This window comes from Copadichromis virginalis, linkage group LG4 (genome assembly GCF_057382275.1).
Source record: "Copadichromis virginalis isolate Kocher_CV1m ecotype Utaka linkage group LG4, C_Virginalis_male_GT1.1, whole genome shotgun sequence".
Classification (NCBI taxonomy): Eukaryota; Metazoa; Chordata; class Actinopteri; order Cichliformes; family Cichlidae; genus Copadichromis; species Copadichromis virginalis.
Genome location: NC_140621.1, coordinates 36,163,292 through 36,189,314, shown reverse-complemented (window position 1 = coordinate 36,189,314; position 26,023 = coordinate 36,163,292). Strand labels below are relative to the sequence as shown.

The 26,023-nt window shown below is 45.2% G+C and overlaps 2 protein-coding genes across 3 annotated transcripts; one reads left to right on the top strand and one right to left on the bottom strand.

The window, feature by feature from the left end:
* The first annotated feature begins 3,576 nt into the window (after nucleotides 1–3,576).
* Nucleotides 3,577–8,864, top strand: LOC146712091 (nucleoside diphosphate kinase B-like). The gene is made up of 5 exons (XM_085455232.1): nucleotides 3,577–3,662; nucleotides 5,552–5,682; nucleotides 6,741–6,842; nucleotides 8,004–8,116; nucleotides 8,669–8,864. Exons 2-5 carry the CDS (start codon nucleotides 5,566–5,568, stop codon nucleotides 8,784–8,786), a joined length of 450 nt encoding a protein of 149 aa, XP_085311358.1. The 5' UTR covers nucleotides 3,577–3,662; nucleotides 5,552–5,565; the 3' UTR covers nucleotides 8,787–8,864.
* A 3,115-nt stretch (nucleotides 8,865–11,979) lies between these two features.
* On the bottom strand, nucleotides 11,980–25,999 carry LOC146712090 (MBT domain-containing protein 1-like). Of its 2 annotated transcripts, none has more exons than XM_085455230.1 (18): nucleotides 25,874–25,999; nucleotides 24,669–24,903; nucleotides 24,452–24,585; nucleotides 23,062–23,173; nucleotides 22,490–22,569; nucleotides 21,903–22,020; nucleotides 21,195–21,329; nucleotides 20,971–21,059; nucleotides 20,792–20,890; nucleotides 20,314–20,449; nucleotides 20,148–20,203; nucleotides 19,392–19,496; nucleotides 19,165–19,312; nucleotides 18,570–18,652; nucleotides 17,568–17,805; nucleotides 17,422–17,493; nucleotides 16,806–16,994; nucleotides 11,980–16,408 (listed from the first exon to the last, which is right to left on the bottom strand). In XM_085455230.1, exons 1-18 carry the CDS (start codon nucleotides 25,892–25,894, stop codon nucleotides 16,302–16,304), a joined length of 2,157 nt encoding a protein of 718 aa, XP_085311356.1. In that variant the 5' UTR covers nucleotides 25,895–25,999; the 3' UTR covers nucleotides 11,980–16,301. The 2 variants fall into 2 exon arrangements, with proteins under 2 accessions (XP_085311356.1, XP_085311357.1); XM_085455231.1 differs by having other exon boundaries at nucleotides 20,792–20,884.
* Nucleotides 26,000–26,023: the final 24 nt, after the last annotated feature.

Genomic DNA, 26,023 nt, shown 5'->3' with positions numbered 1-26,023 from the left:
GTCCTGGTGGTCACAGGTTCCCTCCTCACAATTGGCACATAGCGGGGGGTGAGGTGAATCAGGTTATGATCTGACCTACCAAGTGGGGGGAGGGAGGAGGAGCTGTATGCATCCTTGACGTTAGCATACAGTAGGTCTAAAGTTTTCTCTCCCCTGGTGGGACAGTCCACATATTGTTTGAATGTTGGTGTATTGTCCAGTGATACATGGTTGAAGTCACCCGAGATCACAATAAAGGCACTCGGGTGCTGAGTCTGTAGCCGAGCTATGGCAGAGTGGATAGAGTGGATTGTTACTGTTACTGTCTCTGAGCTGCTGGGAAACCTGAGCCTTGTAGATGATCCTGGTCTGGATGGAAACCAGCATGATAGGCCAGCTCCATCCTGTCACCCACACACGGTCGGAGGAGCTTGGAAAGAAGTGATTGGACGTCTTCACTATGGTTTCACCTCTGATGAGAGGTCTGCTCAAAACTTCAAAAAGCTCGGTCACTTTCTTTCCGAGCTGCTTAGACTAGCATGACCACAGCCGACACAGCACCTTTGTTTTTATATGTCGAATCCCTTCATGGTATTGATCGAGACCCATGCTGCACAAGGCTTTTAATTCAGATGATTTTTTATTCTTTTATAAATATTAAATTGAGGTGTAAGTTTCTGTTTCTGGCCTCACAGAGCAGCCAGCACCAGCACAGGATTTCAGAGAATATGACTTATTAGTGTAGAATAACCTCAAATGTCTGCAGTAGTAATACCACATTAATTATTATTGAAATACATATTTCTACTTATTTCTTACTTACTGAAGTATATTCAGTATATGTATATGCTGAGGATTTTCTATGAGTCTGTTGTGGCCAGTGCGATCCTCTATGCTGTTGCATGCTGGGGGAGCAGGCTGAGGGTCGCAGATGCCAACAGACTTAATAAACTGATCCGTAAGGCCAGCAATGTTGTGGGGATGGAGCTGGACTCCCTCAAGGTGGTGTCGGAGAGGCGGATGCTGTCCAAGATAAAGACAATGTTGGATAACACCTCCCACCCACTCCATGACATGTTGGTCAGTCACAGGAGCTCGTTCAGTGAGAGACTGAGATTACCGAAAAGCACCACTGAACGACACAGGAAATCATTCCTGCCTGTGGCCATCTCCCTGTACAACGCATCCACTTAACACACTGTTTGCTGCTACAGCTACACATGTTTCTTTTCCAAATATTTATTTATAAGTGACTTATGTATGTATGTATGTATATATATATGTATATATTGTACTATTCTTAGTTAGTGTATTGTCTGTCTTGTCTTAATGTTGGTTTATAATGGAGCACTGTAACAAAAAATAATTTCCCCCAGGGATCAAAGTATTCTGATTCTGATTCTGATTCTGATATTCAGTGTTTTTTTGCTGCTTCTTTGTTTTTTAAGTTGCACCGCATGCATATGAATACTGTGTCCTGGTTTTCTGATTAGCAACGATCACCTGACATTGAGCAGGTAACAGCTGGTTGAACAGCCACACTGATCATTTTACTGCAGCTGAAGGAATCTGGAGCGTTTTTAACTCTCAGGTCAGCCTGCCCTCTGGGGAAGATTAGAACCTGAAGTTAAGACAGACAGCAGTCCTGTGGGGATAGAGGGACTCTGTGGGTCAGTGAAAGCAAAGAAGAGGTCTCACAGCTGTGGCTCTGCAGCTCCAAGTGCATCACAGTATAAGAGCATTAGCAGGTGGAGTGTGTGCGTGATCAGGGGGTGTGTGTTTTCATTTCAGCTGATAGGATCCCTTTGTCCCCTCCTCAGGACTGTTGACCCGACCGCGTGCCCCTTGGGAGGAGGGTGATTTCCATCCCTGATTAGGATAAGGTTTATATTTAGGGTCAAATTGGGGGAAGGGTGAAGGTTGGAGCTTTGGATTAAAGACTCGTACAGAAGCGAGTGCGATTTCAGTTGTTATATAACAATCGCCCTCCCTTATGTAAGAATTGCACCTCTTCAACTTACAGAGCAGCAACGGAAAACAGCGTCGAGGAAAGGATAAAAGGAAACGGTATTATTACGAGTTCACAGATTTCTAACAGTCAGCATCCAGGGCTGCAGTTCCTTTAATGACCAGCAGAGGCTCCAGCAGTGAATGAACAGCACGGTTTATTCAATAAGACTTGACTTGTACGATCTACTGCAATATCAAGCGCCTTGAGCCAACTGTTGTTCTGATTTGGAGCTGTATAAATAAAACTGAAAAATTGAAATCAGACAAGACAGAGACAGAAAAGTGTTCAAGGAGCTCAGAGATCAGAAGGTTCAACACAGGCAGAAACAACAAACCCTAGATAACAGATATCACAGCGGGGATTTCAGCAAAGATGGCGGTTAATGACGTGCAGCGCTGGCGTTCAAGCACCTGGGAAGTGGGAAAAAAAGAGCTCAGTGCATCATGGGAATGCCCCAGCAGCCTACTGCGGTGTAACTCAGGGAGGATTCAGCCCTAACTGTGGGCTTCAGCAAAAAGGAAAGGCTGATCTTAGAAGCAGATGTCTGTCTGCTGAATCCAGACTGGGAGCTGGTTCCAGTCTGTGATGTGCTCGTTATATAAAACAAGTATAAATGAATTTAAAATGCTGCAGCTGCTTTAACCCTGACACACACCAAGAAGAGAGAGCACATTACTCTGATTCTCAGCTCCTTCCACTCACGTCCTGCTAAATATAGAGAAAAATGCAATGCCCCACTTTTTGTCTCTAAGTCTCTCGATGGTATGGGCCCAAAATATATCAGGGGTATGACTGCTGAGCTGGGTAGGTGTCTCAGATCCGCAGGGTCGGGTCAGCTTGTGGTGCGCAGAGTTCAAGCCAAACATGGTGAAATGGCTTTTAGCCATTAAACTGCTGCTGCTTGAATCAGCTCCACAGTCAGCACTGCTAACCTGAACATAACATATTTATGTTTATGTATTTATGTTTATGTATTTATGTCAACATCTTTCTCTCTGCTTTTGTAACTGAGCCTCTGCTTGATGATCTACAATCACTGTTTGATGATTTTAGAGATAAAACTGTTAAATGTGCATGAAGACATTTTGTAGTTGCACACAATAAGATATTTTTAACCCCCCAAAAAGTGAATAAAGGAGGTCTTTTAAAGTGGAGAGTTTTTATTAAAGTTTGCAGTTTTAGAAGAATGTTTGCTGTTTGAGGACATTTTGGATGGTTGTGGAAAAGACACAGGTCCCCACAAAGACAGGTAAACAAAAACACATACACACATAAATATCTGTCAACAACTGACACAGATTTAGACCCACTGTGCACACACACACACACACACACACACACACACACACACACACACACACACACACACACACGCACAGACACACGCACACACACACGCACGCACACACACGCACGCACACACACACACACACGCACACACACGCACGCACACACACACACACACACACACACACACACACGCACACGCACACACACACACACGCACACACACACACACACGCACACACACACACATATATATATTTCTGGAGCCCCTCCCCCGCGGAGAAGCCTTTAAATAGAGCCGCTCTGTGGTGTTGTGGCCTTGGTGATCACATCCGCGCCGCCAGCAGATCGTCTCCACAAGTTCTTCTCCCATCCCAGAACCAAGGTAGCTATCAAACACAGACGCACACGTATGCAGCAGATCACATTTTTACTTCATGAGCAACTTTCTCCTAATATTAAAAAGATGTTTTACAAAACATTTTCAAACTCATACATTTGAGTTTTGGTATAAAATCAGTCAAAATATAAAATTTAAGCTTCCAGTTAAAATCTGATCCGCACAGAAACTTTACAGCTGATAAAAAATAATCCACTTTTATATGATATCTGCGCCTTCACAGACTAAATATGATAAAATTATTTAGTGACATCGTGTGTGGGATTCTCGTTTTGTTGGCTTCTTTTTGAAATGACTTCAGTCTTGCAAAACTTTGTAACTTTGCAGCCCGCTGCACTCTTGGTGTCACAGCTCTGCTAATGTGATATGAAGGTGCAATTAAAAACCAAAAAGTAATGGAATCAAATCAATGCTACTATAACTTGATTTTTTTTTAACTGGAACTTTCCAGACATGCCCACCGGGGACAGAACTTACAGAGTGTCTTTGACTTTAAACATAATGCTCTCCTCAGCCTCATATTATTCCCACAGGCAGAGAGACCACATCAGACAGATTTATGGTCAGCTGTTAGAAACTAGTGAATTTCTAACAGTAAAGTTTGAACTTGTCTTAAAAATGTTCAGTTTAATGAACTCAGTTTAGGGAAAACATGTCAAAGGAATAATGAATGTTTTAAAAATGTTTATTATGTCGCAAGTCTGCAGCAGAAATCTGCAGTTTAAATCTGGTAAAAAATGAAGCGTTAAATTGGTGATGTAGGAGCAGCAAATGTTTTTTCTCTGACCGTCTCTACAGCTGTTTCCTTGTGCACGAACGAGCTGCGAAATCAGTGTTTCACAAACCAAAAACACGTTTTTTCATCAGAATTCTTGTTTTTAGTTTGACGGGCCTGTTGGAGGTTTTTGTAAATTTTCAGCAAATAAAATAATTTCTGCATATGGAGGCTGAACTTTTAAAACCTCAGAGCACATTACAATCATGACATCTTTAAAGCTGAAATTTTAGCCTCAGAGCTGTCAGATATCAGGGTCTCACTTAGTTCACTGAAATCTCAGATTATCGTGGCCAAGTTTGTGCAGACAAGGACTATTTTTAAATATGCATATATGCACAATGAGAACATTTTCTGGAGGTATAAAAATGCTGAGAGCAGCTGTTCTCTAACAGCAGGCCGTCCCACCTGCTCTCAGCTGCTGTCGGCGTCACGCCAGCAGATTCCGGCGGGCAGTAAAATTAGCAGCGGGGCCTCCGGCATGCCGAGGCTTTGTCCAGAGTTATGAGCAGGCTCAGATTCGAGCGGCGGTTGCTACGCCGGGAGAAGAAGAAAATGTGGTCCAGGAAGCTCAGAGGCAGCTCTGGTTTCACATCAGGGGGAAATTTAATATCGGCAGCTCTCACTGAGCTGTGACTGAAGGAGACGATGTGATGAGATGTGTCAGGATAAAGCAGACACACCTGAGAGGGAGGAAGAGGAGGAGGAGACACTCACAGAGACAAAGATGAGACAAATGTGGTTTTCGGGGTAGATGGGTCGTTTCCCTCCTTCTGGCCGTGCTTCGTGTTCAGCTCAGCGGTGTCTCCTTCACACATCTCCAGCTTCTTTTTCATCCAAAAACACTTAAGCCTTCGGCCCTGCAGGCTCCTCCTCCTCTGCAGGAATCTAAACATGTTTAGGAAACTATCGATCAAATTTTACATTTGATCGAAAATTTAAAAAAATATATTATAAAACATTTCTTATTTATAAAATATATAAAATATTTCTGTATGGTTTAGTTTGAGGACACACTGTGTGCTGTCAAACAAACGCTCATCAAAGAACTCATCTCGTTTCCTGTGGGCTGACTGATCACTTCCTGTTTCCTGTGCAGCCTCCTAAGCAGACATGGAGCGTACCTTCATTGCCGTGAAGCCCGATGGCGTCCAGAGAGGACTGTGTGGCGAGATCATCAAGCGCTTTGAGCATAGAGGCTTCAGGCTGGTCGCCGCCAAATTCGTGCAGGTAAAAACGACGCCAGGCGCCACAACTCACATACAAACAACTGATCAGCACATACTGACCACCAGCAGGGGGCGTTTCTTCTCTGCTGCAGTTCATTTGTTCATAAAAGTGCAGCTGTCAGCTTTAAACTGAGGCTTTGAACCAGCTTCATCAGAACAGAGTTCCATTCATAATAATCCTTCTTTACCTCACACCAAGCCTCGTTGCAGCCGCTCATCATCTATGTCTGAAAGCTCCTCCCCCTTTAAGGCAGCTTTCTTGATTAGCAAAACTGGATTTGAGCAGCAGGTGGGTGGGGCTTCTATGCTCCCTCTATGACATCATACAGATCCCAGATTAGAAAAAACAGCATAAAGTGAGTGTTTAGAGCAGCCTGTTTGTGCAAAGCGAGCTCATTATTCGAGACTTCAGTTTGTTTAGTATGAAAGTCCACACAGGAACAGGAAATACATGACAGGAAATAAGACGAGGGTCACTACCTTGAGTTGTTTTCCTGTATCCTACATGAAAATTCTGTAATTTCAGAATTTTGCTCATATGAAGCCACGCTCACGGATCTCTGATGATCTGCAGAGTCCAAGTGTTCGAGCCGGTACGGTGTAAATATTAGAGACGATGTAAAAGGCTGGAGCGAGCCAAGCAACATGGTGTGACAGGAGGTGTTCGATTAGAGGCGATGACAGGGGCTGAGTGCTTGGCGTTGTTGAAGTGAAGCCAGTCGTCTCGGTGGATTCATGATGAACATGCAATAAAACACCTGATACCCCCCTCCCCCTCCAGCCCCCTCCTCTTGGCAGTCCAAGTGTGGATAAAACATGGATGTAACCTCAGGTTTAAAAAAACTGGGGCTTGTTTCACCACTTGTGCTCATAAAGAGCTCAGATTGGATAGAAGCCTCATGCTCAGCTGATGAGTTTATGGTCTCAGTGTTGCTGCTTTCAGGCCTGACTGAATAAAACACAAAGTTCATTTTTAATACTGGTCCCGTCGTTGGGCCGTGGCCACCCAGTGACTGACTCGCCGATGAATGTGTAACTTCCTGTATTTGGTGTCTTCAGGCCTCTGAGGACCACATGAAGAAACACTACCTGGACCTGAAGGACATGCCTTTCTACGCTGGACTCTGCAAATACATGTCCTCTGGACCCGTCCTCGCCATGGTAACACACATACAAACACACTCAGCTCGCCTCTAGCGCCGCCATCACACACATATCTTTCTCGCTTTATCTCTTTCCATTGCCTCACTCGTCTCTCCATCTATTCACACCCTCTCGTGTTCAAGGCATCGTGCTCCGACCTCCACCGGACAAACATAGGAGACTTTAATCATCCAAGCTTTATTTAGCCTGACCTCGCACACGTTTGCAACCAAAAGGGGATAAAAACAAAACTGCAAACAGTTTGAGTTTGAGAGGAAATATGAGGCACCTAAAACTGCAGTTCCTCTGACATCCACTAGAGGCTGCAGCAGGGAGTCAGTCCCATTTTAAACGTTTACAGCAGAAATAAACACGTTTACATCCTGATACACAAACAGCTGTTGTTTTTTATAACTCACCTGTTTAAATTGTATTAAGGCTTAAATTTTGCATTATTAGGGGCGTGGCCTTTTTGAGTGACAGGTGGATGATGGCGACTTAGGTTTTAGGCTGTAGCTGCTAGCTGTCTGCTAGCTTCACCTCAACTGAACCTCTGGACCTTGTTTGTGCAGCTGGAGCCTTTTAATGATGTGATCTGACCATTAATATGGCTGCTGTGAGGTTAATGGATCTAATGGATCTACACTTTGGGTGCAATCGCCAAGAAGGCGCTATCAGCAGGGGCGCCACTAGGGGGCGCCACCCCCCCTCAAACAGATCATTATAGATTTCAAAATCTTATTTGGTTTTCATATGTATTTATTTTCAATAAAATCTACTTTAATAATCATTCTCTCTTTATTGACATATTTTTCATTAACCTATGTTTAAAATACAACTTTGTCAGTGGTCTTGAGACTTTTTGTCCAAAACTAGAAGACAGTGTTTACATTTTACTTCTATTCTGGGTGAGTTCAAGAGCGCCCCCTATAGAGCAGCAAGTCCACCGAGGAGGCAGTTCCTGACAATTTAGAATATTTAATTTGACGTGATGGTGACAGAAAACTGAAACTGGTGACATCACAGTGGTCTCGTCCATCTTTTAGATACAGTCTATGGATTACACTGGTTTGTTCTTCCTGTATCACTAAAGTAGAAAAGAACTAAAACTGTTCACCTTTCAACGTAAACATCAAAATTCAGTTCAGCTGTTTGTAAGTGTGTGTTTGTGCATTCCAGGTGTGGGAGGGTCAGAACATTGTGAAGCTGGCCAGGATGATGCTGGGTGAGACCAACCCCGCTGACTCCAAGCCCGGCAGCATCCGTGGTGATCTGTGCATCAACATCGGCAGGTGAGCAAGCGACCACAACATGACTGCCTCTGTTTTATAACACAACATCACGCAGAGCAGACGGACCCACACAACTCACAACACTGTTGTTTTTCAGCCAGTAATAACTCAGTGTAGTAAAGATTAGGATCTCAGTGGGATAAAAGTGTCTCCTCCCAGTCCTCCATCCCGGCTCCCCCCGGCCGTAGCATCATCAGTATCACTGTAACATATTTCACTTAGCCTTACTGGACACACACACCATGGTCGGGAGTCAAACCCCCGACCTGAAGGTCCAAAAGCAAGTAGTGTTACCACTGCATTGTCCAGCTGCTGTGTGTGTGTGTGTGCGTGTGTGTTAAGACATTAGAAAACTAAAACACTCACAAAATGTTAATGAGATCTCTTAAATTCATAATATTTTAAAGTCTTAACAAAATGTGAAAAATTTTAACGCATTTTTGAAATGAGACATTTTCTATTAGCTGTCTGAAAGAACCCCTCCCCTCCCCCCACAAACCCTGAAATCATTGATCAGTTATTGATCCGCACCGATCACCTCCGTCTCCACAGGAACATCATCCACGGCAGCGACACCCTGGAGAACGCCAAGATGGAGGTCGACCTGTGGTTCAAGGCCGAGGAGTTTGTCACCTACACCCCATGCGCCCAGTCCTGGCTGTACGAGTAAACCGGCCCCTCCCTGCAGTCGATCGTCGATCAATCCACAACATGTAGCACTTATCAATAAAGTGTCATGTTAACAACAGTCTGGATGTTTCTGTGTTTCTCTGGGTGAACGCGGTTTCTACTGTTATCACCAGCAGCAGCAACCAAATCCCTCCGCCTCTGAAAATAGTGCCCATCGAATCCACTGTCTCATCGTGTTCATGTGATAAAAGGCAAGATGCTGCATCAGGTCAGCTCAGGTGCTGATTATTGTTATTAAGACTAAACAGATGTTTTTGTGGTTTCGAGCAGCGATGGCGGCTGATGGGCATCGTCACTGCTGCCAGATCCTCATGAGTGTAAGACGCCAACGGCACACCGGATTGGCAGTCCAGCCCTGCACTCGTCTGTTCATAAGTGGCCAGCTGGCATCGAGTTAGCTGTGCATCTATCAGATACCCTGTCTGTAGCTGTGAACCTCAAACTCATTCTGGTGTTTCTCTAGCTTTTATTTAAAGTTCTTCATCATTTTTCAAATGATGGATCTGACTTAGATCCATTAACACAGGCCTAAAACCAGCTGGGGATTCCCCAACCGCCTGGAGAGTGGTTACTGCAGGTTGCTTGGTTTTGTTGGGTTGCAAAGAGGTATGCAGGGGTGCACCAAAAACCTCTGTGACTGTGAAAGCAAAAGGACATAGTATTTCTGTTGGGGACTATTTTCAGCAGCAGTTTGATACTGGTTTGAGTTATTACAAGGGAAAATTAAAAAACAAAAACTGTGGTCTGTGCTGACATACTGTATAAGTAAAGTGGAATCTGATTAGCTTGAGTCATCAACACCAAACAGCTGGTAGCCAAAACACCAAGTATGACCTCTACTCGACTTCAGAGGGCGGAGGCATAAACCCACACGTTCATGGCTGAGCATGAGTAATGCGATGCTGATGATGAATGAGAGACATCAAACAGACCCATCAGCTGAATCCTACCCTCCTCAGCAGCTGACCCGACATCAGATCGGACCTCCAAACTGCTGAGTACAGTCCAACGGGCCAGACCCAGGAGGGAAACCCATCAGGCTGAAACTCAGATCCAGAGTGCCGGCTGATGAGCTGACACTTGTTCCTTTTTACAGAACTGAGACGCAAAGACAGAAACAGACCTGTGACGCTTCCAGCTCAGTTAATTATGTGGATTTGCTGATGTTGACATCTTCCTCTCCAAGTATGCACTCCAGTCCAGAGCTTTTACAGATTTAAGGTGTAAACTGCCAATCAAAGGGTCAACAGTTCACCAAGATCCAATATCAAAGTCCCGATTTGGGCCAAAAAACCTTCAACACACGTGTGAAGGACCCACGACCCGACCACCCCTTCATGCTTTTCAGCATCTGCATTATTACGGTGGCTGTAATAACCAAGTGGGGAATTCTGGAGATCACTGCCGTTCTGAGGTTCCTGCTTCACGTCCATGGATGTCACAAACCGGACTGAAGAGAAAAGGCAAACTCGGTGATGTCCAACAACCATGAAGACATGCTTGACTTTGTGCCATGAACTGGCCTGAAACAATGGTAGTCTGCAGCTGCATGCTGAACTTTCGTAGTGAAAAGTTTCCACCTGCCAGTCCATGTCCATTCTCACCTGTAGTCCGGAGATCTGGGTATTGGCACGACTGAAGTTGCAAATACAAGTGGATGAAATTAGCCTCCCTTGAAGGTTGGCCGAAGTCGGAGAAGAAGGAAGACAGCCGAGTTGGTTCTGGCATCAGGTGAAGATGGCTCCTGTCTGCCTCTTGAGGTTTCTCAACCCATCGAGAAGGACAAGCAGGAGAAGACCCAGTACCTATTGGAGAGAATACATCTCATGTGGTTTGGGGAAAGCCTCAAGATCCTCCAGGAGAAACTGGAAAATGCTGCTGGGTAAAAGATCTGGATTACCATCGTAACCTGCTGCCACCTCACCCTAACCAGGTACGTGGAGGATAATGGAGGGATGTTTGTTCTAATGTCATACAAACCTCTGACGCTAGTAGATCTCAAGTTTTGTACCTTTCACAATTCAGTCTTGGAATTTTGTGTCTGATCCAAATTTGGACATTTTTCTGAACAGTGCATGTTAACGAATGTCCCAGTCTAGTTTTGACCCATAATCGGTCTCGAACTGGACGTTAGCACTTCGATATTTTTGGATCTGTGTTTACCGAAACCTTTCAAACATCAAACTCATGATTTCAGTGAAACTGATCTTAGAATCCAATTAAACTCCTACGTTATATGATCGCAGTCCCAGCACTTCAAGTTCATTTAGTGACCTGATATTTAATAATTTGAGATTTTATTTTTCACAAAAAGTATTTTATACACACACATGCACAAACACACACACGCACAAACACACACGCGCACACACATGCACAAACACACACGCACACACACACACACACACACACGCGCACAAACACGCACACACACACACACACACACACGCACAAACACACGCGCACAAACACGCACACACACACACACACACGCACAAACACGCACACACACACACGCACAAACACGCACACACACAAACACACACACACGCACAAACACGCACACACACAAACACACACACACGCACAAACACACACACGCACAAACACGCACACACACAAACACACACACAAACACACAAACACACACGCACAAACACACAAACACAAACACACAAACACACACGCACAAACACACAAACACACACACAAACACACAAACACGCACACACACACACACACAAACACACACACACAAACACACACAAACACACACACACACAAACACACACACACAAACACACACACAAACGCACAAACACACACACGCACAAACACACAAACACGCACACACACACACACACAAACACACACACACAAACACACAAACACACACACAAACACACACACACAAACACACAAACACACACACAAACACACACGCACAAACACACACACGCACAAACACACAAACACACACACACACACACAAACACACACACAAAAACACACAAACACACACGCACAAACACACACACGCACAAACACACAAACACACACACACACACACAAACACACACACACACACACACGCACACACACACACACACACGCACACACACACACACAAACACACACACACGCACACACACAATAATGTTATAAACACTGAATATTTTAGTTTTTTCATAACATTTTATTGCATAAAAATGTAAAGTCAGTCATTTCTTTTACACCTACATGTCATCATTTCTTCACAATCATGCTGTCAAAAATTGCACAATGTATTAGAAAAAAGCTTCATGAAATATAACATCAGGTTGTAACTACACTTCTGTTCTCAAAGACAGTTAAAGTACATATATATATATATATATTTAGATATTTATATCCATCTAGATATACTTTTAAACATTTGTATGTTTTAATAAGAGCTCAGTAAAAGTCATGTTCACGGCACGAACATGTGGACAACATGGACAGAAGTTTGGGACAAACCTGTTTTCATCAGTTTGAACACACAAAAAAATATTCGTGATTTCTTCTTTTTTACTTCACATTTAAATAAATCTGCAACAAGAAAAACACGAGGCTGATCTCTATAATTTCACATTAGTTTGTACTTCAGGGAAACAAACGTAGATAAGTGCAGGCACTAAACCTGAGCACTGCTGTGGTTGCTGATTACGAGCCTGTAATCTCAGGAAAATGGGACTAAGAATATTCTTGGGAATTACATTTTCAGTTTTTTCTTTTTTCAGAAATGCTAATAATCCCGACCCTGGATCAGATCAGATGCTGTCTAATTAGGCCGGCCTGTTAGCACACGGAGTCAGAAGGCCAAAGACGCCCTGGTCCCACCTTCGTAAACACGTCATCTCAAAGCATAAACTCGTTAACTACAAACAACTTTGATTAAATTCAGTTTTGGACGATGAACTGATATTTTGGTTCAGATTGCACAGTTTTAACCGCAGAACTTTAAATTATAAATAAATGATGCCCCCCCGAGTTGTAATCTAATCCTCCCTTTTAGAAATCAAATTTATATATACTTGTAACACAAATTCATAAAGTGAATCTCACAGCACAAGGACGATTATTTTCCAGGGTTGTGCGCACATCCAGTCCTGCTGCCTGTCTTACATTTGAAAAACAAATATTGGTCTCCCAATTTGTGTGACTTAAAATTCAAGTCAAAATTGTGCAGCCACAGACATCCACGTGTTCAGGTGTGGGTTCGAGTCTCAGACTTTACAGCCAATCCAATCGTGCAGCTGCTCCGTTTCCCTCTTGGTTTGGAGGACTTCCACTCGTATCCATCCACGGGCGACTGTGGTTAGTGACCAAAGCAGCCACGCAGTGTCACCCTTAAGCACTCATCCAACCATCCAGGCGGGACACATTTTCCTCTAGCGACTGAAGGTCAAAGGGGTTACTGAATGGTCTCTAGGCCGGTATGACTGAGACCCCGTCAATCACCTGACACCAGATTATTATCTGAACCGATCTTAGACTGGGTGAAAGATTTTACACCCGACTCCAGAGCAGACACGCTTTTATTTTTCACCCATTGTCTTAAGACAGACTGTAAAATACTCAAGTCAGTCTATTGCAGTGCTGAAGCCACTTTGACACTGGTTGAGACGTTTGACCCGTCGGCTCTGACCCTGAAACCAAATTGTGTAGCCCTGCACCTGACCTTCAGTTTGGTGCTTATTTCACGCAGACTCTATTGATTCATTTCTGAATTTTTGCAGCCAATCAGGTTTGAGTTCAGCACTAATTTATACCCATAGAAAGACCAAATTAATTCCTATAATAGCCACACACCCAGTTCAGATTCCAGCTGATCTTCCTGAGATAACAAACATCTTTAAAAAGCAACCACTGTCAGCATCAGCCTCCAAACGCTCAAATCATCTTTAGGTCCCAATTCTCAGTCTAAGAAACGGCTTCAAATCCCACAGTTTCCACAATAATAAACCACAACTTCTCCTCCCACTGGGATAATCACACATGACAATATCACAAACTGGCGTGGAAGACCGGCGACCCACTTCACTTTCACCTCTGAATACAAAACCTAGTACAAACACAACTTGTTCACCAGACTCAGTTTGTCAAAATCAATCCATAAAAACATTATCAAAGGCGTCACCTACAGACAGCACCATCATACACGTAGAACTGCGATACTAGATTCACACATATAAACGAACACGAGCACACGGACAGCAGTGCGAGTTTAGAAACAGGTTCAGTGCGCAGACGCTCACAGCTCAGCGTAAGACTCGAGTCTCAACGACGGATCTGTGAGACGACTGCAACACATCAAACAGCTCACACAAAACAACACAAATATAAATGTAGACACTTTTTAAAAAAATGTATCAAAGTAAACGGTTTCATTTTTAGTTTTTTAAATGCAGTACGTTAAAACTGTGTCTATGACGTGAAATTATTACATATTAAGGCAAAATTAAGAAACTAAAGTCTGAGTTTATGTTATGAGCTAATAATGAGTAACTGGTTTTGTCTTACTGGGGTAACGCTGGGAGAGTTACACTTTTAATATATCATAATATTATGAAATCCAATACACTGAGGAGCTGAAGCATGTCATGACAAAAAACTAAACTAAGAAAATATTTTACAAATTATTTTTAAATCAAAATCTTTGAAAGTGAGAAACTTCAAAATGCAAAAACATTCATGCCTCTCTTAAAGAAGCTGATTAAAGATCATCAGTCGGTTCTTCGCTGGTACTGAAGCTCAATTTACTTACAAGAGAAATTAAAACTGACGAGAATCAAGTTTGTGTGATCAGGGTTAAAACAGACAAAAGCAGGAACAGAGAAATCGAACACGTCGACAGATAAAGTCAAAACTATGAGACGGCAAATTTGTGACGCATTAAAAAAAATAAATTAAAAAATATAAAAACATAAAAAACTTTCTGTGGGAAATCATAAGAGTGTAACCTTAAAGAGCAAAAGTTTAACACTGAAAGGTAAAATAAAGTAACTAGTAATGTAGCATACTCGCATACAAGTCAGGATTACATTAATATGAGTTTTTCCCATTATTGTTTCCAAAGTTTAGAAAATACGTAAAGTTGTTGTGTTTGAGCAGATGTTACGTTTGTAGCTTCAGCTCTTTAACATCTGTGTGTTTGTGCAGCTCCACAAATATGCTTTCAGCTTATTTTGGACTTATATCCTTGTCAACGTACACTTCACTGCCTGCAGAGTAAAAAACACAGATAAAGGAACATTTGGACATTTTTAGACATCTGTTAGCTTAAAAGCTACTTCAGGCCGTCCCCCTCACTCAGAGCGTCCCTCCACGCTCGATTTGATCAATTCAAGTACCATGATCGTCTTCTATTACATATAGATTTTAAAATAAATCAAATATACTCATTTTACAATTTAAATATATTTTTTTAACCCAAAAATCTTAATTTTGTTTATACTTTTCTGAGGTATCCATACTGCGTAACGACGACGTACTTTTGTAGGTTTTTAGCTGCTGAAGTACTTCTGATGAAGACATCAGTGTGGTCAACAGTGCCTTTGGCCAAGGCTGTAAACTCAGTTTTTTCTACGTTTGGATCTGTGTGATGTCACAGAGAGGGGCAGCCAATCAAAGAACGTCGTGTCAAAAGGGGGTGGGGCTAAAACAGCTTGTATCAGAGAGAGAAGGAACTGAGATGGTGCATAAGATAAAGAAGAGTTATTATGAACTCTGAATCATGCAAAGCTAATGTAACACCATAAAAACATGGTGATGGAAATAAACAGAGCAGTAATGAATCCAGGACCGAGCGTTACTGCAGACCGCTACATCTTCCATTAACGCCACGCTGGCTTGTGCTAACTCTGCAGTCTTTACCTGGGCCGTGTGGATTCAGCACAGGCTGAAATAAACCCAACGATCCTGTGAAGCTGTGGCTGTGATTGGACGTTTAGCCGTCTCGATGAAACTCAAACACATTTTAAAATCATCAAAACAAAGAAAGCTTTGAGAAAACGTCACGTTTGGCTGATCCTTCCAGCAGCTCGGTGGATTGTCTGCTTCAGCGTCTATCGTGACCGATGCTCCGTTTTACCGTAAAAATAAATGCTGCAAACCTGTGGGCGGAGCTTCAAGAAGTGATCTTTCTTCCTTGGCATCCTCGTTACTCCAGCCGCTCACACTGAAACAGTGTTTTTATGACTACATCAGCAGTTTTAACGTTAGAACACGAACAACTACAAACAGTGGAGATCTGGGCGTTGGAAAAATTGTCATATAAAAGCTGTTTGTTGTTTTAACTGTCCTGCGGCGTCTTCTTCTCTAGCAGGGTTCAATTTTCAGATGGCAGTACACCAAACACAGCTAAAGAACACAGAGTTCTTTAAATGAAAGGTTAGGAGGAGTGGTCCAATGTTGGAGGTCACCAGTAGACGATTTCACATATTTGTGGGAGGGGAAGCAGGATGGAGGAGGCCTACTGCTGGTCCCGGCTGCTGAGGAAGTCTGCGGAGGATCTGTGTGTTTCTGCTTCAGTCCTGTGAGAAGATAACTCGGGTGCTCTGGCATTCTCCTCTCTGACTCCTGCAGAAACACAGACGATGCAGCACTCAGGCCATCACCACATTAAAGAGCATCACGGAGGCGACGCGGCGAACGAGAGAAAACAGCTTTTTGCCTAAAGTGGACGTCAGACTGCGAGGATGCACCAAAACAACATCTTCCTCAACACGTGCATGCAAACCTCAATGAACCGAAGCCACGCTGTAAAGACGAGCGTGCTCCGCGCCCACGTGGCCGACTGCAGTGACACACGGCTCGTTGCTGCCGCTGGCTGAGGCTTCATGTTTAGTTTGGGATGTTTGACGACGCGGCGAATGCGTCACACACACCGCGCTGTTCATCTGTGTTTTAATGAGTTTTCATGACGCCCAGATTTGTAAAAACCACAGAAATGAAAGAAGGCTGCACGAGTGCATACCTGCCCCCCCCTCAGTGCGGGGGCTGCTCTCCAGGTTGGCAGAGGGCGGCTGGGCCGCGGAGGCCGGAGGAGGGGGTGACGGGTAATCAGGCGGAGTCTCGTTCTCGTCTCCCGATAGGCTCCTGGGGACACCTGTTACCATGGTGCCGGAGAGGCTGACGGGTCGCTTAGCGATGGGCAGCTTCCTCTCTGGGAGACCAAACAGGTTTTGTTAAAGAGACAGTACAACAATCACGTGCTCATGCAGCTCCTCCTGCTCCGCCCTTTCACCGTTTCTCCTCTTTCTGTCGCGACTGAAATGAAAACTGTTATTTGGTCTGTTTCGTCTTTTTCTTTTTTTTAAGTCACATCAGCACACGTTTTGTTTTTGTTGGTCTATGATAGTTTGGGTCTGTGGCTGCAGCTGCTCAGTGTTTCCTGTTACTGACATCGTTAGGAGAATGTAACGATGTAAATGTTGGTCTCTGTGGGTGTGACTGAAGAACACCTCTAATGTAAGAACGCTACAGGGAGGCGGAGCATTGTTTATTACTAAGCAGCAGTTTAACACGCAGCGTCCTGAAGGCTGCACCGCGGCACGTTTGTTACTCAGCGATTTAAAGAGACGCCGCCTCACTTTTCTTTTGTCCTTTGTACTGCTGAGACTTCTTCCTCTGTCTGGATGCTGCTGACTGCAGGTCTCTGGAGCCTGAAACAAACAAAAAAACACACCAGTTTACCCGTCCTTGTCACCACGGAAACTACAGATCAGGTGGGACTTACCTGCGTTAACAGCCGGAGGCTGCAGCTGGTAGCCGGTCAGCTGACACCAGCCCACCGGGTACAGGTCGGGCGACTCGCAGTCCACCCACTGGTCGTACTCGTCCTCCCAGCCGTCAAAGTGTATCCGTAGCAACCGGTGGACGATGCGCGTGACGGTGGCGACGCAGACGAGCCGCGGCTCCATGAGGTCGACGGCCTCCAGCTTCATACCGGGGCGGAACCCGTGGTTGGGGACGTCCTGATGGAGGACACGGACATGACGCGGCCGTTAACACGTGGGCGTTTCTTTGTTTCTAGTCGCCGTTTCGGTTCATTTGCCAAGAAAAACAAACTAAAAAGGCAAAATTGAAACTTTCACTCGGTTCCCTCCACACAAACAAACCCTGCAGTCCTAAAATACTCAGAAATATAAACGTTAGATATGCAAAGTCTTCATGCAGAAAAATTACCAAACTGCTTTTTATTCAAACTGTTTATAATTCTGTGCATCAGCAACATGGAAACGTCTGTTTGCTGTGAGTTAAAGTTACAGATGACAGCCTGTGTGCAGTGAGAAGCTGAGCGGACACAAACCTCTAATCAGCTCACATCAGTGTCAGACCTGCTGCAGACGGCGTTTTTGGGACAGATTTGTTTTCATTCAAACAACAATAAACGCATCAGACACCAACCTGGTGCGTGTTCTGTTGCTGGACCTCCAATTCTTTCTTTAATGATATCTTTGGTTAATTTACCTTCCATATATTTAACTAGAGTCACCTCTACGATGACGATGGTCTGCTGTAAGTGAGTGTAGACGATGAAGCTCCGCCTCTAACCACTGAGCCAAAAAACACTTCATGCGCTCTGGACTGAGCCGTGACATCGTCCTGGGAGTCTTTCTAATAATTTTAGTTCAATATGTCTGCTCTATGTTTCTACATCTACTCCCAGAGCTGCTCAGACTGCATTAGGTCATCATGCTGATGAATCACTGCTGACTTCAGCCCGTTTGAGCCTCACCCTGTTGAACAGGTTCACCGGTGCAGCCACAGACTTGCTCTCCTTCAGATATTCAAACCATCTGAAGGGCAGACTGGAGTAACCTGGACACACAAAGACAGGATCAGTTTGATCACAGTGCACACTACAGGGCAGTTTCAACAACACGACCACAGCTCCGTGAAAGCTGCGACGCTTTGAGAATGGAGTGAACTCCCCAAAGAACAAAACACGTTTTCAAATGTTTCCTGAGACATAAATATGACCAAAAAAAAACACGGTTCTGCAAATATCTTCAGAATAATGCTCATAGTGAGGAACTTTATTCTTTACTATGCTGCGGCACCAGTCTGCCCGTCGATCTCCGGCTCCCATCACTCGTGAACAAGACCCCGAGACACTTAAACTCCTCCACTTGGGAGGAGTTTCAGGGTCTCGTCCCTGACCCGGAGTGGGCACTCCACCCTTCACAACATCGTATCATTAAAAGGGAGAATCTGGAGGGATCTGTGTGCAGGGACGAGGCTGGAAATGAGGCTGGGGCAGCGTTAACGACAGCTGCAGGTTAAAGCTGCTCCCACAGCTGCGTGCCGCTGCCTTTCAAAGGCACTCCTACCTCTGGGCGGCGTCAGCTCGATGTTGTTAATCTCACAGAAGCCAGCGGGGAAGATGGAGGGAGACGTGGAGTGATAGCAGAACCAGTCCGAGCCATCGGCCGCCTCCGAGCCGTCTATGCCGATCATCAGGTACCCGTCTGCCAGGACCTGAGGAGGAGGCGACAGGTTAGATGGAGCCGGAGGGCGGAGCAGCCGGTTTCAGAGTGAGCGCTCAGCTCGCTATTACCTTCCTCACTGTGGCCACGCAGATTGCAGACAGATTCAGAGGGTCAATGGCCTCCAGCTTCATCCCATCTTCGAACCAGCGGCCGCTCTGATCCACTTCCTTCACCTTCAGGAAAAACAGGATAAATCTCATTCCTGTTCCTCCAAGCTGCAGGACAATCGTTCATCTCTGGTTCTCCTCCACAGCGTCTTTGTCCCGTCGCCCTCCCCTCAACCCAAGGTCACCGCAGACGGACGACCCCCCAAGCCTGGTTCCTCCTTCCTTTTAAAAGGCAGTTTTTCCTTCCCACTGTCGCCAAAGCGCTCGCTCATGTGACGTTATCTTATTGTGGCTTTTCCTCTTCTCTCTGTGTTATTGAGCAGCTGCAGGCGACTGTTGTTCTTATTTGGTGCTAAATAAATAAAACTGAATTGAATACATCAGTAACATCATTATTACTTAGATAACCATGACTGTTAGTGAAACATCACTGTGTCACACAGTTAGCACTGTAGGAAATATGCTGAGTGGGCGTGACTCATAGAATCGCCAACAGTGGACGAAAACCCTTCAGGAAATATTTTGAATGAAATAAAAGACCTTCTGACTTATAATTAGAAACATGTTAAAATTAAAGCCTACATAAAGGCAAAATTGATATAAATTGATTTTATGTCCATGAGGAGCCAAACTCCACAGGTGGGACCAGATTACAATCAGGTAACTCAGGTGTCAGCGGATGTAGCAAAGCCAGAGGCGACGTCGGGTGAAGCTCACTTTGGCAAACAGCTGTCCAGGTGCGTCCATCTGACCGTCCAATTTCTTCGACACATCTAGGAACAATCACACAGTACATGTTCTTCATCCTCATGTTACACGCTGGCTTAAATTCACTGTTTTCTACATGGAGTCTGGTGGCCTGGGATCGAATCACCTGACCCACCGGATCGTTTGAAGCGGTGTCCAATGGATCGCGACCATCCGATGCTGTGGATCAGAGGGCTGTACATGTGACACCAGAAGTCGTCGGTCCCATCGTCGCACTCCTCGTACACGAGCCGGAGACGACCGCCGATCACCTGCGACGACGCAAACGTCAGGATAACATTCACGCAAATAATACTAATAAACTGGATAAGCAGAAGAGATAGATCAACAGCTGTATCAGAGGCGGTGGGTGGAGCACCTCAGGGCTCCGTCACTGGTCTACTGATTTATTCCTTTAGATGTTATTTGTTTTGAGAAACTACACAAATGTACGATTAAAATGCGCTGCTGAGCCTCTGGTCCTGCAGCTTTGAGTGTTTCCGGGTAATTTGACATAAAAAGTTATTTAAAATACACAAATACTCATAAACAACGACTCTGGCAAAGAGACATTTGATCTGCCGCCCAGAGATGCTTAGTTTACTGTGACTCACCTGTTCCACCAGAGCCACTCGAGTCCGGCACAGGTGAGTCTTATCCACCACCTCCACCCTCATCTGTTTCTTGAAGGGGAACTGCATGCTCTCCTGCACCTGAACAGACACCTGAGTTCAAACTCAGTTTCAGGACGAAGGTTATTTAAAAAATGGATTACGTGCGTTTTCTACGTCACCTTGGACGCGAAGTCTGGCGGCAGAGTTTTGGAGCCCGTGAGTCTCTTGATCAGGAACGTTTTCCAGTTGGAGAAGCGGTGCAGGATGGCTGAGAACACACACACAGAGATATAAGTTTACAGCCTAAAAAGAAGTCTATTTGTTCCTGTGAACCTGATTACTCAGGACTGTGAAACTGATCTGAGGTCTGAGGACAAATCTGCAGACAGGAAGTGACCCTTACACTGAGGGGGGACCAGAGGTTTCCCTCCAGCAGCACACCAGCCCACCGGGTGGATGTCTGGCACGCACAGATTCAACCAGAAGTCTCGTGTAGAGTCGCAGTCGAAGCCCTCGTATCTCAGCAAAGCCTTAAAACCTGCACGTGCACGCACACACACGCACGCACACACACACACGCACGCACGCACGCACACACACACGCACGCACACACACACGCACGCACGCACGCACACACACACGCACACACACACACGCACGCACGCACGCACACACACACACACACACACACACACACACACACACACGCACGCACACAAATTAGTTTCTCATCTGAACAAAATGCAAACTCAAGATTTACGTTAAATTAAGGTCAATTTAATGTTATGTTAGAGCACAGGTGTCAAACTCTGGCTAATTACATTTGGCCCGCGAAGCCATACCAAATTACTATCAGAGCTGGCCTACTGGTATTATACAGCTAATATATATATTGTTTAGTATGAAACCTTTGCTTGTTCCATATTCAGTTTTTCAGCAAAACTTGTTTTAGTCCATAAGAAAAGATTCATTCTTATATCTGGAGGAATAAATATATTTCAATAAATATTAACGTTAGCCCGCGACTTGGTTCCAGTTTTGAATTTTGGCCCACTGTGTATCTGAGTTTGACACCCCTGTGATAGAGTGTGTGTGTGTGTACATGTGTACCAGCCAGTTTGATGATGCCAGCGATCCAGTAAACCTTCATGGGCAGCCCGCTGTCAGTGTTCGGCACCTCGACCCGGATGCCTTCGCTGATGCCTCCCCACGACTTTCCCATCGGGACCTGACAAACACACAAAAATAAAATTAACGAAACATCCGACCGCACGCACGGCGCCAGTTTCTTATTCCCGAGGTCTGAGATCGACCCCGAGCGAGACACACGTCCTGTTTTACAGCTCAAACAAATTCACACAAACTCTGAAGTAAGCAGCGGCGAGGTCGTCTGAGCTGGTTTCCTGTCTGTCAATTCAAAGGTAAGACGCACAACATCATCTGCGTACGTGACACGCTTCACGAGAGCCCTGGTGATCCAAGCGTGAATCAGTGAAAACTGCGCAGGGTTAAAGCTGCAATGTTTGACCTTTGACCTCGTGTTTGAATCTCACAAACGCTGGTGACTCTGTAGTCAGGGGGAGGAGCTTCTTTCTGATGATTAACGCAGTGAACTCGTTTCGTCGTGCTAGTATCGACTGAACACTGTTCACAGGGAGCTTCATCATAACGGTGAGAAGGACTCTGCTTGTACCCACATGTTGGAAACAGCTAACCGGCGCTCCCATTACATCTCCGTCTCCAAGGTAACGACCCCAGTCGAACAACTCCATGGACACTGCGAAGAAAACAGAAGGCGTGATGTGCAAAGAGAAACCTGACACGTTCATCAAGAAGTGCTCAGTGGCACAACGGCAGGAAAGATTCAACTCCTCTGAGAACTGATGCAGAGCAGAGTTCATCCGATGTACGATTTAAAAATCAGCTCGTATTTCTTACTCTTTGAGAAGAGCGACCGCTTCGTTCTCATTTCCTGCCGTACGTGTTAAACACAAGCTCGGTGCGTGTGCACTCGTCAGACACGCCGAACCCTCATGTTGAAACTGTTTTTTCTCATCATGGATCAGTATGATGTCACATGGAGCAGACAGAAGCCCCACCCACCTGCTCTTCAAATACTTTGCAGCCAATCAAAAGAAAGTTATTTTAAAGGGGGAGGGACTAGAAGATGAGCCACACCTACAATCTGACCGTGTTTGTGTTTAACATGTAACCAATGAGAAAGTCGATTTCAGTCCCAGCGTGGACGTGTCAGCGCTGCTGAACTCACCGCTCTTCTTGACCCCGCCCTGCTGGTTGGCCTGCTGCTGAGCGTAGGCGGCGAGTTTGGTCATCAGAGGCTGCTTCTGCAGAACCTTGGCTTTCTTGGTAGGAGGCTTTCCCTGACAAACACAGACACACGGAGCCCGTCACACCTAACATCAGAAAAGTTCAAGGCAAAGTGTTCCTACACCCAGGGACCCCTGCTGGTTTGACGGTGAAGCGCCAATAATGAGATAAATACGAACAGGTAAAACAAACAAAGTGTAGAAATAAACGGAACCAGGCTCAGGGAGGGGCGGGGCCATCTGCTGTGATTGGTTGGGGTGAGAGAAGGAAGACAGGATAAAGACATGCTGTGGAAGAGAGACAGAGGTTAATAACAGATATGATTCAATGCAGAGAGGTCTGTTAACACATAGTGAGTGAGAAAGGTGACTGGAAAGGAAAAACTCAATGCATCATGGGAATCCCCCGGCAGCCTACGTCTATTGCAGCATAACTAAGGGAGGATTCAGGGTCACCTGGTCCAGCCCTAACTATATGCTTTAGCAAAAAGGAAAGTTTGAAGCCTAATCTTGAAAGTAGAGATAGTGTCTGTCTCCTGAATCCAAACTGGAAGCTGGTTCCACAGAAGAGGGGCCTGAAAACTGAAGGCTCTCCCTCCCATTCTACTTTTAAATACTCTAGGAACAACAAGTAGGCCTGCAGAGCGAGAGCGAAGTGCTCTAATAGGGTGATATGGTACTACAAGGTCATTAAGATAAGATGGGGCCTGATTATTTAAGACCTTGTATGTGAGGAGCAGGATTTTGAATTCTGGATTTAACAGGAAGCCAAAACAGGAGAAATCTGCTCTCTCTTTCTAGTCCCTGTCAGGACTCTTGCTGCAGCATTTTGGATCAGCTGAAGGCTTTTCAGGGAGTTTTTAGGACTTCCTGATAATAATGAATTACAGTCGTCCAGCCTGGAAGTAATAAATGCATGAACTAGTTTTTCAGCGTCACTCTGAGACAGGATATTTCTAACTTTAGAGATGTTGCACAAATGGAAGAACGCAGTCTTATATATTTGTTTAATATGTGCGTTGAAGGACATGTCCTGGTCAAAAATGACTCCAAGGTTCCTCACAGTGTTACTGGAGGCCAAGGTAATGCCATCCAGAGTAAGAATCTGCTTAGATACCATATTTCTAAGCTTTTCAGGGCCGAGTACAATAACCTCAGTTTGATCTGAATTAAGAAGCAGAAAGTTAGCGGCCATCCAGGTCTTTATGTCTTTAAGACATTCCTGCAGTTTAACTCATTGGTGTGTGTTATCTGGCTTCATGGACAGATAGAGCTGGGTGTCATCTGCATAGCAGTGAAAATGTATGCTATGTGTTCCTACACCCCCGTTACCTGCAGCCTGGCGAGGATGCTGGCCTTCTTGGAGTTGGATGAGTAGCTCCTGGAGCACGAGACGCTGCAGAAACGTTTGGTTTTGCTGTAGAAGGCGTCTCTGACGCCGACCATGCCGCACATCTCACAGGTCGCTGAGGAGAGCAGAGAGAGAGCAACTGAGGACGCAGATCGACCGACTCAGAAAACCAGGTCCTGATTCTAGACGTGAACTGACCCATGCCGGCCTTCCCGTCGGGGTACGTGTACACCTGACCGTTGGTCTTGATGAGCGTCAGTGAAGAGGAGGGGTTTAGCTGAGTGACCCCTCCTCCTAACTCTTCGTCCTCGCTGTCCTCGGGACTAGAGGCGCCGCTCCCCCCGCTGGACTCAGTGCTGCAGCTGCTCCGGTCCTCATCCAGACCGTCCAGCATTCCGAACGAGTCCCGCCGCTTCCGGGACTGACGCTCCACCTGAGGACGGAAGACAGTCTAAAGTCACAAAGACCCCCAAAAAGCCATTGACCCCATTAAAACTGTATTTAATCCACAGAAACACAATCGTAACCACAAATATTTTATTAAATGTTCTCAGGTTGTAACAACAAAGATCTGTGAAGGTCATGAATATTCCTTCTCTGGTCCATCCTCTGACCTCTACCCATCATCACGTCGCAGCAGTGGGTTTGGAGCTCCTGCAGCGCTGCAGCACAGAGAGGCTGACTGACAGCACAAAGACAGAAGCCACAACACCGGGTCACCTCCAGGATTCCCCTCACTCTGAGCCCCGACTGCGGGGTTAAACCTGTGCACCCCCCGCCCCCTCTGCCAGCATTAAATTCGGCGGCATTAAATTTGTGCAGCACTGCAGTCTGCTCCTGGAAAAGCCGTTTTTCGGTGCTGATCCACGGTGACGCTCCGCGCTCTGAATGTACGAGTATGTAGCGGGAAAAAGAAAAACGATAAACACGTTTACTTTTTATTTAATTAAAACGTGTTTACCGGAATACATGCATGCCGAATTAAAAAACATGTTGTCAGGTTTATGAAACTTTTATAGACAACATCCAGTCCAATGTTTGTCTTTGGAAACAAGCAGCAAAACTAATACCGAAGGACTTTCAAAGGAGATCTGACACGAGATTTTGGCCATAACAGGTAAAGTGAATATAAATCTACGTTTTGGCCGGTTACATAACTACTCCAGTCTTTATATAGATACAGAATTAAACTCTGAGTTGACCTTGTTACCAACTGATGAAATTATCTTGCGTTTGAACATGTGTTTCTGTCAATGAACGAAAGTATCTTAAATTTAACGATTTCTCAATGGAGTTTTGCTTTAACACTCAGTCCGCGGTCGCTTTTAAGCAGTCCCTAAAGCAAGCATTAAAAATGAAGGAAGACCCGCTTCCGGGCGGCTCGGGGGAGCCCCGGGACTCACCAGGTCTCTGGGGTTTTCCATCAGGTGGGGTCGTGAAAGGAGTACGCTCTCTGACAGCAGAACCCGCAGGAGCAATCATTAAAGACCAGCGGCAGACATGTCAACAAAACACCAACTGCTTCGCTGCGCAGGCGCTCGACAGGCTGACGC

Bases quoted from the DNA above. Each gene is read 5' to 3' on its own strand.
- LOC146712090 (XM_085455230.1), bottom strand. From the start codon at position 25,894: ATGGAAAACCCCAGAGACCTG. The intron at 17,806-18,569 runs GTGAGGCTCAAA...GTCCTCCATCAG, and splicing joins CGGTGAACCTGTTCAACAGG to GACGTCCCCAACCACGGGTT. The intron at 16,995-17,421 runs GTGAGGCGGCGT...TTGGTCTCCCAG, and splicing joins GTACAAAGGACAAAAGAAAA to AGAGGAAGCTGCCCATCGCT.
- LOC146712091 (XM_085455232.1), top strand. From the start codon at position 5,566: ATGGAGCGTACCTTCATTGCCGTGAAGCCCGATGGCGTCCAGAGAGGA. The intron at 5,683-6,740 runs GTAAAAACGACG...TGGTGTCTTCAG, and splicing joins TCGCCGCCAAATTCGTGCAG to GCCTCTGAGGACCACATGAA. The intron at 6,843-8,003 runs GTAACACACATA...TGTGCATTCCAG, and splicing joins CTGGACCCGTCCTCGCCATG to GTGTGGGAGGGTCAGAACAT.